At 34.8% G+C, this 13,539-nt stretch overlaps 2 protein-coding genes across 2 annotated transcripts in view; one reads left to right on the forward strand and one right to left on the reverse strand.

The window, feature by feature from the left end:
* The window catches only part of LOC136990754 (HIG1 domain family member 1A, mitochondrial-like), a 330,009-nt gene that overhangs the window by 255,119 nt on the left and 61,351 nt on the right, over positions 1 to 13,539 (reverse strand). The window lies entirely within an intron of this gene.
* Positions 1,596 to 10,886, forward strand: LOC136990722 (organic cation transporter protein-like). The gene is made up of 11 exons (XM_067289145.1): positions 1,596 to 1,647; positions 4,487 to 4,854; positions 6,851 to 6,954; positions 7,025 to 7,179; positions 8,982 to 9,147; positions 9,217 to 9,364; positions 9,426 to 9,520; positions 9,588 to 9,802; positions 9,879 to 10,060; positions 10,134 to 10,273; positions 10,353 to 10,886. Exons 2-11 carry the CDS (start codon positions 4,504 to 4,506, stop codon positions 10,399 to 10,401), a joined length of 1,605 nt encoding a protein of 534 aa, XP_067145246.1. The 5' UTR covers positions 1,596 to 1,647; positions 4,487 to 4,503; the 3' UTR covers positions 10,402 to 10,886.

Here is a 13,539-nt window from a genome sequence, read left to right on the forward strand (position 1 = left end):
TGTAATAATTATATAACTACATAACTCTTATTATCGCGTGAAACCGCTGCGTAATGTTAATTAATTAGTTGTAAGGAGGAGATTAAAACGATTTCCACGTAATATTCTTTTAATTGTAGCTCATTCATTAATATTTACTGCAATAACATTTGAATTTCTGGTTACGTAAGCAGTTTGATCGATGATCTTCGTTAAAAGTTTCGGTTGGAAGAGGAAATGAATGACAAACAGCAAAAAATAAGTGTTAAGAATAATAGAACTAGGATGTATCTCAACATCGGAGTAACGAAAACTCGAAATTTATTTAGTGCAACGTGCAATAAATGCCATTACCTGGAATTGTTGAGAGAATCATGTAGATACGATTGGAATAAGAGGATAAATTCAGGACTTGCCGACGACTTGTTAAAATAGGATGTTAGTATTCAATAAATCCAACGGGAGGGCTCAACACGACTTCGTATCTACACGACACTAACGATAAAAATACAATATTGTGCCATAAAGTCGACTACAGTTGTACAGTACTTCAATGTAGCATCTATAGACAGCTAAAGAAAGATGGCGGCAACGATGGATACCTAAAAGAATTAAAAATGGCACAACCGAACACAGATTACAGGTTGTAGAACAGCTGCGATAAGTTAAAAGATAAAGAATATGGAAAAAATGAATTGAAGAGGATAAGATTCAAGATGGACATCTGGATTCGTATTGTTCAGTTTGGTTTGTCCGTATACGTGGGCGATCTACCGAATGGTGCCACCCGGGAGAACTTTTATTAAGAATTATAAACCGGAAGAAAACCAGGAAAACTCCACGTGGCCGGACGCGAACCCAGGGTTCGGTGGTTTTATCCATTGGGATACCGGTGGATTCGTATTATTCGGAATGCTCTTGGCATTTTATTGTTCGTGACGTATGATAGTCTTCACGACTTTTGCTGGTGTGTTGAACGCTGTAAAAAGAGTCAAGAAAGAAAATTTGTTAGCAGATTGTCTGCTATAGGAAATTGCGAACATTTCGGTATTTTCTGCAATGTTGATTCCACGAAACGGACTCTCGCAAAATGGGAATTTCGCATATTATCTATTGCAGGAAACAATGAAATGTCTAACTCTGCCATCCGCGTTACGAATTCCTTGAACAGTAAATCAGTTTTTCTTTATAATATTACGTAGATCCGTCCGGGATTGATTAAATTAAAAACAAATACAACAATCTTTTTCATTTTAGTTTTTTATTTATTAAAAAGTTCGCCAATAGTGTAAAGTCATATTTTTATGCTAAAATAGAAGAGACTGAAAAACTCTAGTTTAGTATTTAATGAAAGACCAACATAATTTCATTACATACTTTATACTTTTTAATACGGCTTCGAAATTTAAATTATTTCTGGTACTGTCTGATAGAGTGGCTGTATTAATTAACAGCTGGGAAGTCCACTTTGTAAAAGTCAGATTCAAATTAATAGTAGGCAATTTGCTGACAAACCGGCTAAACACGTGACCATAAACGACGTCACACGAATAAACCAAGGATACTGGGATATGTTTTTCTCCGTTTACCCGTTTCCGAAGCACGCAAACGTAAGTCACTATTCCACTTTTTTGTGTTTTTTAATGGCAGTTTCCTAACCTCTTTCACGTAAGTTGTGCTTCGTTATTCCTTAAAAACCGCCTACATTTCGCTAATTACTGTTTATCGAGTACACAGTTCTATAAATTAATGTTTAAAATCTTGGTAAAAACGTTTGAAAGATCCTTTTCGAACCGACAAGTGGTACTAATTAAACCTTTATTTAACAAAACATATCCAAATGACCTCGCAGGCTGACAAACAAAACTGTCCACCTGCATGAATTTTAAAAACTTTAGTCAACTCAAATAACTTATTCATTCTTGTACATATTATTTTGATATGATATATGAATTATGAATTATTCGGTTATTTTGTTTCCCGTCTAACTACAAATAAAATTCGACCTATTATGAGGTCAGTGGCTGTTTAAAATAGCTTTAAAATTTAAAAATGGCGACGTAAATATATGCGTTTTCCTCCTGTATATTTGATTAACTTTAGTACTTTAAAAAATTAGAGCTTCTGTGTTACACATTCTCTAATTTTAATATTTAAACACAAAATAATTCACCGATTTCGCGCGAAGCAATTGTTTTACTTAATGGAACAATGAACTCGAAATACAGGATTGAACGCCGCCCCAGGGACGCATTTCATAAACTTTTGTACTTAAAATGATGCAAATTTAAGTAATTTTCGGTACTTAGACTCAGATTATTTCACGTCTACTGGAAACGAAGTGTAAACTAAAAAATTGCACAAACTATTTTCGACTTCTACGCACAATAAGCGAAGTATTTTCGATCCGAACTACTTTTGTGTTGTTTGTTCCACATTCGATAATTGCCAATTTTAGTGGCACGACGTAGTAAAAAATACTTTCACATATTTCCCCGTGTGTCGACAATAAAACATAAACACGCGACGTTGGTAAATTCGAAACTTTCTTATAACGTCAGCGCTGAATTTTCTTGGAAAAAGTCCAAATTCCCCTCACTCCTATTGATAATAGTAGTAGATATGCAATACAATTATTTCAGTTTTCCATCAGCATAAATGCAATTAACGAAAAGAATCGTTGTTTTGAATCAACACGAAGCAAAGTTGGAATGCTTTTAGTAAGTAAATCTTAAAACAAAAGTTTAAAGTAGCTTTTCTAATTTTTAATGTAATAAATAATCGCGCTTGGAAGCAGCAAATTCGGCCAAATAAACAAGTAGCAGCCACGATCAAAAGCGACCAGTGATTTTTGAGACAAAATTTGTTTATTTTAAATCCAGCAGAGAGTTGCTAAACTTTCCCGGTAAACAAAGTTACAATTGCGTGTGGTGCCATCTGTTATCAGATTTTATTATTATAAAATGGCAAAATGCCTAATTTTGAGGGTAGAAAAAAATTTTATAAAGATTTGTAAATGCTAACCCAGCAAAATCCGACCCCTCTCCAGATACGGCACGTGACCTCGTTCTTTCCCCACTCCTTCGACCTTTAACCACCAAAATTTAATTGTATCGATGCCCCCAACACGCAAACAACCCTCAAAATTTCAGAAAATGTCGACAAATGACACGGAAATAGACGGACAAAACTGTGCCCCCCCACACAAACACCTACGCTCACAGAAACCCCAAGTTTTTTTCCTTTTTGCATTTTTGGAGGTTTCGGGATCCCCGAGTCCAAAAATGCATAAAAGGTGGGGAGAGTAATTTTCTGACCGATGGCCATACTTTCCCGGCTGTTATATAACAGAAAATTCACACAAAACTCATGAATTTATTCATTTTTTTGGAAAATATTGTATTATTTGATCGCAGTTTTATAACCGATCACGAACTTATTACAGCTGAACGAATGCGTGAAAGTAAGCAAAGTTTATAGAAGTATTATTTACCAAAGTTCTTAGCCTGACAATTGTAATTCCTATTATGAAAAGTGTTGCCACCCTTATAGGTTAATTGACATTACTATTCTTTTACACTAATTCTAAGTGAGATTGACTGGAGAGATGTAGTAAGATACGCAATTCCTAAAAATAACTGCGACCTTGCGCGTTGTTTTTTCCAGCATGAATGAGAGGAACACGTTTTTTGGTCATAGCAACGTCAAACTATAGGATGCGCGGCGCAACTCCATTTTCTCTTCCTCAGTTTCGTAGAGTCACACGCGAAGGAAGGAATCACGCGACGAATCTGCAGTGAATAGTGTATTCGTCGTTTCGTTTTCACTCGATTTTAACTCCGTAAGTCGCATTTCTGACGTATAATACTAATTTGCACATTGTGCATTCTGACGTAGAGTTCGGGTGCTAATTTTTAAAGTCGCGTAGAACGATGAAGAGAGGGGAGGAATACGTAATGCGTAAATGTTATAGGAGAGAAATTAATGTATAATACGAAACGTTCGTTCGATTTAATATAAGATTTCGCTAGTGAAAACTTTGCCTGTTCTCGGGTCAACAACACGTCATCGTCCCGATTCTTGCCAAAATAACTGAGAAGAGAATCATTGTACTAAAGTTTAACGGGGTTAGCGTGTGTGCCGTAGTACAATAAGAGTTCTTTTGTGGAAAATAATCTCGCATCGGAAAAAATATCGCACAGTAGCTTATCCAGAACGAACTTCAAAAACAATACAAGTTAAAATCTCGAGGTTGAGGCCAGATATGGTGGCCTCTATTAACTACATACGAACTTCCGATTTCTACTGGAAGTCACGTGATATTTTAAACATAAAATATGATTAAAACTTGCAGCCCGGCATTGTGACGATGCCTCAGTATGTGTCTGAGTTTTTATTTTAAAAATGAAAAAATCAAAAACTCATTCGGCCCAAGAACAGGTAAAACAACAACAATTATCAAATTACAGTTACTTATTCAGTTTCTTCCTCCTTTGCATTTCCATAGAAATCGAAGCTGAACCCATGGACAAAAATAAACAGAGGCCGGCCGATCTGATCGATTTGGTGGGAGGTTACGGACCTTGGCAAAGGGACATCTTCATCATGTTTCTGTTCGCCAGCTTTCCAGGCTCGTGGCAAGGTTTGGGTGTTAGTTTCTTTGCCGCCGACATGGACCATTGGTGCGCCAGACCACCCGATGCCAACGTAACCGAGGAAGAATGGAAAAATTTCAGTATTCCGAAAGAAAAAGTTAATGGAATTTACACGCAGAGTTCTTGCAATGTGTACACCAACCGTTTCAGAAACGAAACCGCAGCATGCCACAAATGGGAATACGACACTTCCGTTTTTACTTCCACCATCATTAGTGAGGTACGTATATTTACAAAACGATAAAAACAAGTTGAAAGTCGCAAGAAATGTATTAAAATTTGCAAGTAAAAATTGTATAGAACAATAGCAAATCAACAGTAAACACACGTACTCGGCTATAGATGAACAGAGCAGAAACCAGTCTAACGCGGAAACGTGGACTGTTTTTGGGAACCAGTCGCCAAACTAAAGCTTAGTTCACACTGAACGCAATTCGCCGGCGAAAGCGAAAAACGGAGCGAATAACACGTCAGACACGACGTCGTTTCCGGCGAATTTTACCATTTCGCCAATCGCTTCGAAGTTCGGAACCGTCGAGCTATTTCGCTAGCGAAAAAACTTCGCCACCAATCGTATTCCCGCTAGTTGTCACCGTGGTTCTTGTTTTCAAGATGGCTACAGAAACTTCCTACGCAATAGAGTAAATGTTGTAATTACGGATTTTTAATATTCCTCTCACCCAGCATCGTTTTCTTTTCGACGTATCATTCTTTCTCGATAAATAAACAAACGTGGTTAACGACGGAATGTCGGAAGCGGCCATTTTGTTTTTCGAGATGACGTTTTCTCTCGTTCGCAAATGATTGGCTCCTTAAAATTCGCAATCGCTTTTGCTATTCGCTTAGTGTGAACTAAGCTTAACGTTAGTAAAGCGGAATTTTACGGCTTAACAGCAGCTAAATTCTAAATCGTAACTAACGTTTAGCATTCAGGTCCGAATAGAGCTTCGTAGTGAAGAGAGATACAGGTTATGTTACTGTATTTGTTTTCTTTATTAAAATAGCGATCGTCTGGAAAGCATCTGTGATCCCATAGCGTCGTGTTTCGTTTTAGACAGGTTTATTGTATTTTAAAAGTATAAAACTTGCGAAAAATATAATTGTTCTGTTTTATGACTTTTCCTGCTAAATAATATGTTTTTAAATGTTAATATCAAAATATAAATGTTCACGAGTTGTTACAGGACGTTTATCGTCATCGTAAATCATTCGTATGATGACTCAGAAATTTAAAACATATTATTCGTGTGCTTAGCGTCACGAATTTGAATGAAAATAAAGAAATTTCAAAATAGGATACGTTTAAAATGTATATAAATTTGCAAAATTATTAAAGATAAGCGATTTCTAGAAATTAACTTCAGATTTAAATTCTAGAGCTTAATTCTAATTATGAGTCTAAAAATTATAAGAAAAATAAATTAACCATTCTAAATAATATGCAAAGGATATTTTTCTTCGTAGTAATTTTTCTCTACTCGATCCTGGTCAATTTTAATAATTAGATGATTGGAAAAGTTTTTTTCTCTCAAATATATTATTTTAAAAATATGAAGCAACAAAATTGCGTAACTTTCCCGATAAACAAAGTTAAATTTATATGTGGAGCCATCTGTTACGAGATTTTATTAAAGAACTTTTTGTATTATTATTATTATTATTATTATTGTAAAGTGACAAAAAAAAACTTAGTTTTGAGGGTAGAGACAAATTTTATTTTTTAAAAAAAGTTGTAAACGCTAATAACTAGTAAAATTTTCATTAAGTCCGAAACCATTCCCGATATCACAAGTGACCCCTCGACCTTTAACCACCAAAATTTATGAATATCACAAGATATGCCGGTTATTCACAAAATATCGTGCCAAATTTCGTGTTTTAATCATTATCCCATCCCGAGATATTAAACGAAATACATGCCAACACACACACAAACCCCGTGAATTTTTCCCATTATTTGACATTTTGCCCATTGTCTACGGTCGACAGTGGAATTCTTTGGCATTTTGTCGGAAAATTAGCCAAATTTTCTGATATTTACATTGTTATTTTTTAAAATATGTCCGATTCGTGAAAACGGCATATTTCTATTCTTTTCTTTTTCTTCTTCTTTTTTTTTGTAGCGATCTGGATGACAAATTTTACTAGAGAAGATCCGAGGAAGAATGCAAAAATTAAATTATTACAGAAAACTAATGATATTGTTTCCTCTGTAGTGGGATCTGGTATGCGATAGAGCGTGGTATTCGTCTTTCAGCCAATCCATCTACATGGCCGGCTACATGTTGGCAGTTCTAATTTTTGGTCAACTGTCCGACAGGTAAGTACTTCAGTGGTATGAGTAAAGTATCCATGGCGTGAGTATATATTCACAGAGTAAAATATTTCAGGATCGGCAGACGACCGGTCATGCTGTTGTGCGTGGTTATAACTTTCGTATCGGGATTAGTAGGCGCATTTTCTGTCAATTTTCCCATGTATGCCGCTACCAGATTTTTAGTGGCCATGGGTGCTTCGGGTCTCTTCACCTCGGCTTTCGTCGTACGTGAGTATTTCCATTCTTTTTTCTAGTATTCGAAGAGTAACGTTTGTTCCCCAATGAATGCTTTATTGGGGAACTCTAATTCTTCGAGTATTCACTGGGAAAACTAATTCTTCGAGTATTCATTGAGGAGCTGCAAATATTCATTGGGCAGCTGCATTTCTTCAAGTATTCATTGGGGAACAAAGATTCAAATATTAATTTTAAAAAAAATGATTATTCTCTTTATAAGATGTTACAAATATTTTAACGATATATTATTTTTGATATATTCTGTCGCTTTAAATGATTGAATACACAGTTAGAATATGCAACTGTACCTTTGATATTGGGTTTGAATTTCAGTATTTTTGGGAATCTGTTTAGAAAGATTTACGATCCGTTTTCTGGCCTTTACATTGTAAAAATTGAAGTAAGAAAAGCAATTTTTTCAGGTGGATCCAATTGTTCCGCCCTCCTTCCGATTTTACTTCTGATTTTCTCTTTGCATGATTAACAATATGCCGCATGTATTTATGTAATATTCTGCATACCGTACGCTCTCGTACATTTTTTAAAAATCAAACAGTGTGATTCTAACATATATTAAAATGTACGAAAATTATTTAGAAATGTCATGTTGTGTGACTTTTATGTACAGTACGTCATACTTTTTGTATACATACCATTCAATTGAAAATTTATACAGAATACTTCAGAAAATAAACAGTAAGAAAGAAAAGTCAAATTTTACATATTTATGTATACGTAACGTGAATCTAACTCCGACCCACGAAAAGTAAATTTGAAAATTCCACTTAAGTTTAACTATTAAATGTATTCGTCTAACCGATAAATGATCAATATTTCAGAATGACTAACAAATTCTTAGTTCACTAAAATGTATACTACAATTTTTTTATAATCATTTCCTTTACAATATAATTGAACGTACACCAAATATTAAACAAGATATGGTAAAACCTCGATTTAACGGACTAAATGGGGCGAAGGGGTGTCCGTTATAATATAGTAGGTTTTCCCAGTTCGCGTGTTAAAAATTTGACAAATTAGTTTATCTATTTTTTATTTATGTAGATATGTTTGTGAAAATAAAATTAAGTACAGTAAAACCTGTGTAAACCGGAATCACAGGGTATCGAATATTCTTTTCCGTCTTAAACAGGTTTTTTATTTTAATGTAGGAAATCGCTCCGTGCCGAAGAACGTTTACCATTTAGGCAGATTTCCGTTTTAATCAGGTTCCGTTCTGGACAGGTTTTGCTGTATGTGCGAGAAATTTAATTTCACAGATAAGCTTTCTATATGTATTATTATTTACGTACTCACCGTAGTTCCGAGACTGTAGTAGAACTAATTAGAAATATATATATATGTATTTTTTAAAATATACTTTAAACGTATTTAATTAAGAGCGGTGGATAACCCGTTAATTAGGGGTATTTGTCATACGGTTTCTAATGTCATACGTAACACTAAGTCACGTATGACATTAGGAACAAAAATTTTGTCAGTTAAATCGGGGGTTTACTGTGTATACGAGGTGAATGAAAGTTCTATTACACTAACAATTCAGTGAGAGTCTGAGAATGTTACCCCTTTCTATATCAAGTTTTAATTAAGTCATTTATTTAACTTAGAATAATTAGAGAAGCCCGAAATAAATGAAAATACATTATCGAAATGATAATAACATAACATCTTTGGAGTGACTTTCTCGTTTTCATCATCAATTTTTCTACGAAGATATTACTTCACAAATTTAAATCGTGGAAAATTATAATTAGGTTTCTGTTTATTTCCAGTGGTGGAGATAGTGGGGCCCGAATATAGGTCCTTTTTCGGGATCGCTATCGAATTTGGTTGGGCCACCGGATATATTTTGCTGCCCTGTTTGGCTTGGTTGATCAAAGATTGGCATCATTTACAACTGGCCGTCAGTATTCCCGTTGTTTTTCTCGCAGCATTTTGGTAATACGAGTCGAAATTCTTCGATTTCACTGTTAAAACGAGAATATTTCATTATGTTTTTAAATACAGGTGGGTACCGGAATCGCCTCGTTGGCTTCTGACTCAAGGAAGGTTAGAAGAATGCGAAGCCGTCTTGAAAAAGGCAGCATCCAAGAACGGAAAAGATGCTTCCAACTTGGGAGCGGATATCAAAACCTTCTACAAAGTAGCAGAAAAGGTAAGTATATTAAATTATTTTCAGAATATTTGACATGTTCATGATGTTAATGACTAAACAGGAACAAGAAATAAACACGGTGAGGCATTACACGATACTAGACTTACTGAAGTACCCCAACATGAGGAAGAAGACGTTGAACATTTACTTCAATTGGTAAGCTCATTGCTTTCTTACGTGGTGCCCTTTCTCGTATTTTACATTAATTCTTGCACTTTGACAGGTGTGTAAACGCATTCGTTTACTATGCTCTGTCTCTGAATACCAGCGAGCTGGGAGGAAATATATTTATCAACTTCTTTATAGCGGGAGCGGTAGAATATCCCGCTTACGCCGTATCTATCTTCGTTATTAAGCATATAGGAAGGAAGATTCCTCTAATGGGAACTATGATATTTGGAGGTTTAGCTTGCATTCTAACCTTACCCATACCAGAACGTGAGTGTTAGAATCACTAAAATTTGGTTTATTTCTTAAAATATGCATAAATTAAACCTATTTTTCCATTGTAAAGACCTTCTATGGGTGAAAATAACGCTAGCCATGGTGGGAAAGTTTTGTATAACCGCATCTTTTGGTATAATCTACGTGTTCTCAGCCGAACTCTTTCCCACGGTGGTTAGAAACGTGGGCGTGGGTTCCAGCTCCACCTTCGCCAGAGTTGGTTCGATTGTGGCACCTTACGGCAAGGAACTGGTAAAATTTCACATTTTTAGTAAAAAATGTAAAGCTTTCTTCACAATAATTAAAACAAGGCAAAATATTCCAGAGTCGAGCAACTTACACCAATCTTCCATTAATTATCTACGGGGCTATTTCCATAATTGCGGGAGCTTTGGTCGCCCTTTTGCCAGAAACAAATAATAAACCGGTGCCGGATACTTTAGAAGAAGCCGAATTAACTTCTAGGTTCGTATTTTCCTGATGTTAATTCGTTAACTTCGTAAATTTCCAGTGAAAATGCGTTTAATTTCTCTCTTTCTTTTAGAAAAATGTCTTCGCAAACTCCAATCGAAATAAGTACAATATGTAAATAACTTCTTGGTTGGAAGACGGTGGGATTTACTTCTTTCTACAAGAGAGGAGGAAGGATTTCACTTCTATATATGCAAGAATAATTAAACGGAAAACACTTTTCCTATTTTTTCACGAGAATTTTTTACGAATTTATTCCCAATTATTCGGAAAACTCGAAAGGTGTACATTAATACATGCCACGTCAACTTTTCTCGTTGAGTTATGAAGACAACGTAGACCAATTTTTTTGGAAAGCATCGTGTGACTATTTTTAACCTTACCAATAACAAATTGTTGGGTTGAAAGGTCTTCTCGGGCACACCGAAGCGCGTAAGAAATTATTAGCAAAAGAAACTTTCAGACGTAAGTCTTACGTTTACTCAGAATGATAAATTGAAGAAATCGTCTTTTGATGATGTGCTTGAGGAGTTTGCAGCCGAGAAGATTCGGAAGAAGTTGTAATTTACACGATAAACTAAGTAATAAATTGTATATTGATGATAAACGAGTTTCGTTCCTCCTTCAAAAACCTTACAAACCAAAAGAGTTCTTCGCTTTTACTTTTGCACAATCATTGCAAAAACAAAAAAATCTCGCATTTAAAATTTTCTAGATACAACTTCGAAATATCTTATGTGATCATTTTTATAATTTCCTCGGCACCTCGCCACATTTAAACACCACCTTCTCAGACATTAAAAAAATATAGTAGACAGTATTAAAAATACGAAAAACCCCAGGAACGACAAAATGGCGACTACTTGGCCAAATTTCGATGACGTCGTGCAACTTTCGCTACGTAATGCCTTTAGTTATGGGAAGAGTTGGTGTGGCACGATTTTTTCAAATTAAAGCTTGATAACTTCTTTGTCTTCAGTCAAAAATTTCTGAAATTTTGCGTAGATGTTTGTGTACTAGGGGAGAGTATTTCTAGAAATTTTCAGGAAAATCGAGCCATTGGTTCGGGAGATATTAAGGGGTGCCATGTATGAAAAAGCTTCCGAGTTAAGAAATGCTTTTACTCGTATGTCGAGTTGATCAAAATCGAGAAAAATTTTCTTTGGTTAATGTAAGATCTTATTTTTCGAATTCACATTTCTTTTGTGAAATCGTGAAATGTTTGCACTAAATGCGTTGTGTAAATAACCCATCAATACTCATTATTAAAGCTTCAGTTATAAATCATAAAAGATGTTTGATACCTACATAGAAAGATGTTCGTGTATCAAATACTTCTATATAATGTTTCTTACAAAAGATATCAAGAAAAGTATCCAGTGACTAGAAGCGTAATACTTAGCATAAGCAAATCTCTCATCGAGAACAATATCTTTTAAACTCGTGAATTGCGTTATACCGAGGGAAGAGCGTATTAACGATATTCGAAGTGTCGAGACAAAAAATATTTAGATTTTCAGTCTTCGAATTACGTATTTATATTTTAATATAATAAAGAATTGCTAATAATAATTGCTCTACAATATTTCGGAGCAACATTTCTACATTTCGAAAGCTCGTCAGTCGAAATTCAAATTAAAATGGTGAGTGATAAGATTCGGTCCTGCAATTTAACAGCAACGAAATCAATCGTTTGTACTACTTTTTAACTTTTAAATAATCAATATTTTACCTATAATACACAGTAAATTCTTTAATAAAACCTTCTTCCACACGAACATGACACAGGAAATCATGAAAATACAATTTTCAAAATATCCTTCACAAATAGAAATTCGTGTAAAAATTCGTTCGAAAAAACGTAGCCTCGAAGAAGAAAGTTTATCTAATATACCAACCAAAATGCTTTATATATACATTTATGATAAATATATTTCGTTCAAAAATGCAAGAAAGAGTTAAATTTATGAAAAAACCTATATAAAATTAGGACGTTTCTGTCTCTTCTCCGTACACTTCTAAATCCTTCGACCCACCTGAAATATTTCTGTTACCCTAAATAATTGACAAGGCGCCACTGTTTGTCGAACAAGCGAAATAAAAAGAAAATCGGCTGACAAGGGGTACGCAAGTCAGAAAAGGTTGGGAACCGCTACTCTAGAACTACGCGAAAAATATAGGCTACCGTAAATCTCGAGACCAACCCTTTACATGAATTTATCTCCTTGACACTTTGTGATCATGTTAAAATATTATGTAATACAGCATAAATATCTTGATAATTTATTAAAATATTGACGAATATAGTTAAATACTTTAAAGTATTAAAATGTATAAAGTTTATACATTGTATGTGGGATGATCACAGACAGTTATTTTACAAAGCCAATAAAACAGATAAATACTTATCTTGAGGAAATGAATACAAAGAGTTTATCTGCCAGAACTGTTGATCAAAACTAAAACCTCATCAATAAGTGGCGCGTTATCCTGTGAGCAAAAAAGGGAATTGCCTGGGGCTCCGCAAATAGGGGCCCACAAATCAATCCTTTATACGAAAACATATCCCTCAAAAAATATCCTCTAAGAAAATGTCTATAGTCAACATTGTACATGTGATCCCCAATTCAAATTTGCCTGAACCCCGTGTCCAGGCAAATTTGAATTGGGAACCCCATAACGCTCCGCTGACATCAGTCATACATACTCCATCACGGAAATTTTAATGTGAAACACAAACGTTTACGACCGTATTTATGGGCTGTTCTATAAATCGAATCAGTTACAAAAGTTTCAAATACCGAACACCATTTTTAAATTTTCGTTTTTCGGCCATTAAGGGGTATTGCACAATGAATGCAGCTATACTCGCCACAGCGTATAGATAGGTTCCATCCGATGGAATTAAAATAAATCTTCATCAGTGTGGCGAGTACACAGTTCACCAAACAAAAATCATGTGTCGTTTATCATCGGTGAGAATAACGAAGTGCAATACCAAAGGCATTGAATGCAGTGAGTAGTCGTTTTTATTATGGCTATATATTCCGACAATAACGAATAAGCATCATATACAAATATTTTTCTTCTTTACAGCAGGAAAAAATAAATTATTAACTTAAACTTGAATCTTGTAATAAAATATTAAAGTTAATTCTGCCGTTCGATATCAAATAATTTTTTCATTAAAAAAAGAAAAAGTGAAGATTCTAATGATCGAGAAGCGTCGACATGTAGCAAACTAACGAATCAATTAGCAC

The sequence above is a fragment of the Centruroides vittatus genome, unplaced genomic scaffold (genome assembly GCF_030686945.1).
Source record: "Centruroides vittatus isolate TY-2023 unplaced genomic scaffold, ASM3068694v2 contig_134, whole genome shotgun sequence".
NCBI classification, from domain to species: Eukaryota; Metazoa; Arthropoda; class Arachnida; order Scorpiones; family Buthidae; genus Centruroides; species Centruroides vittatus.

Bases quoted from the DNA above. Each gene is read 5' to 3' on its own strand.
- LOC136990722 (XM_067289145.1), top strand. From the start codon at position 4,504: ATGGACAAAAATAAACAGAGGCCGGCCGATCTGATCGATTTGGTGGGA. The intron at 6,955-7,024 runs GTAAGTACTTCA...AAAATATTTCAG, and splicing joins TTTGGTCAACTGTCCGACAG to GATCGGCAGACGACCGGTCA. The intron at 9,365-9,425 runs GTAAGTATATTA...ATGACTAAACAG, and splicing joins TCTACAAAGTAGCAGAAAAG to GAACAAGAAATAAACACGGT.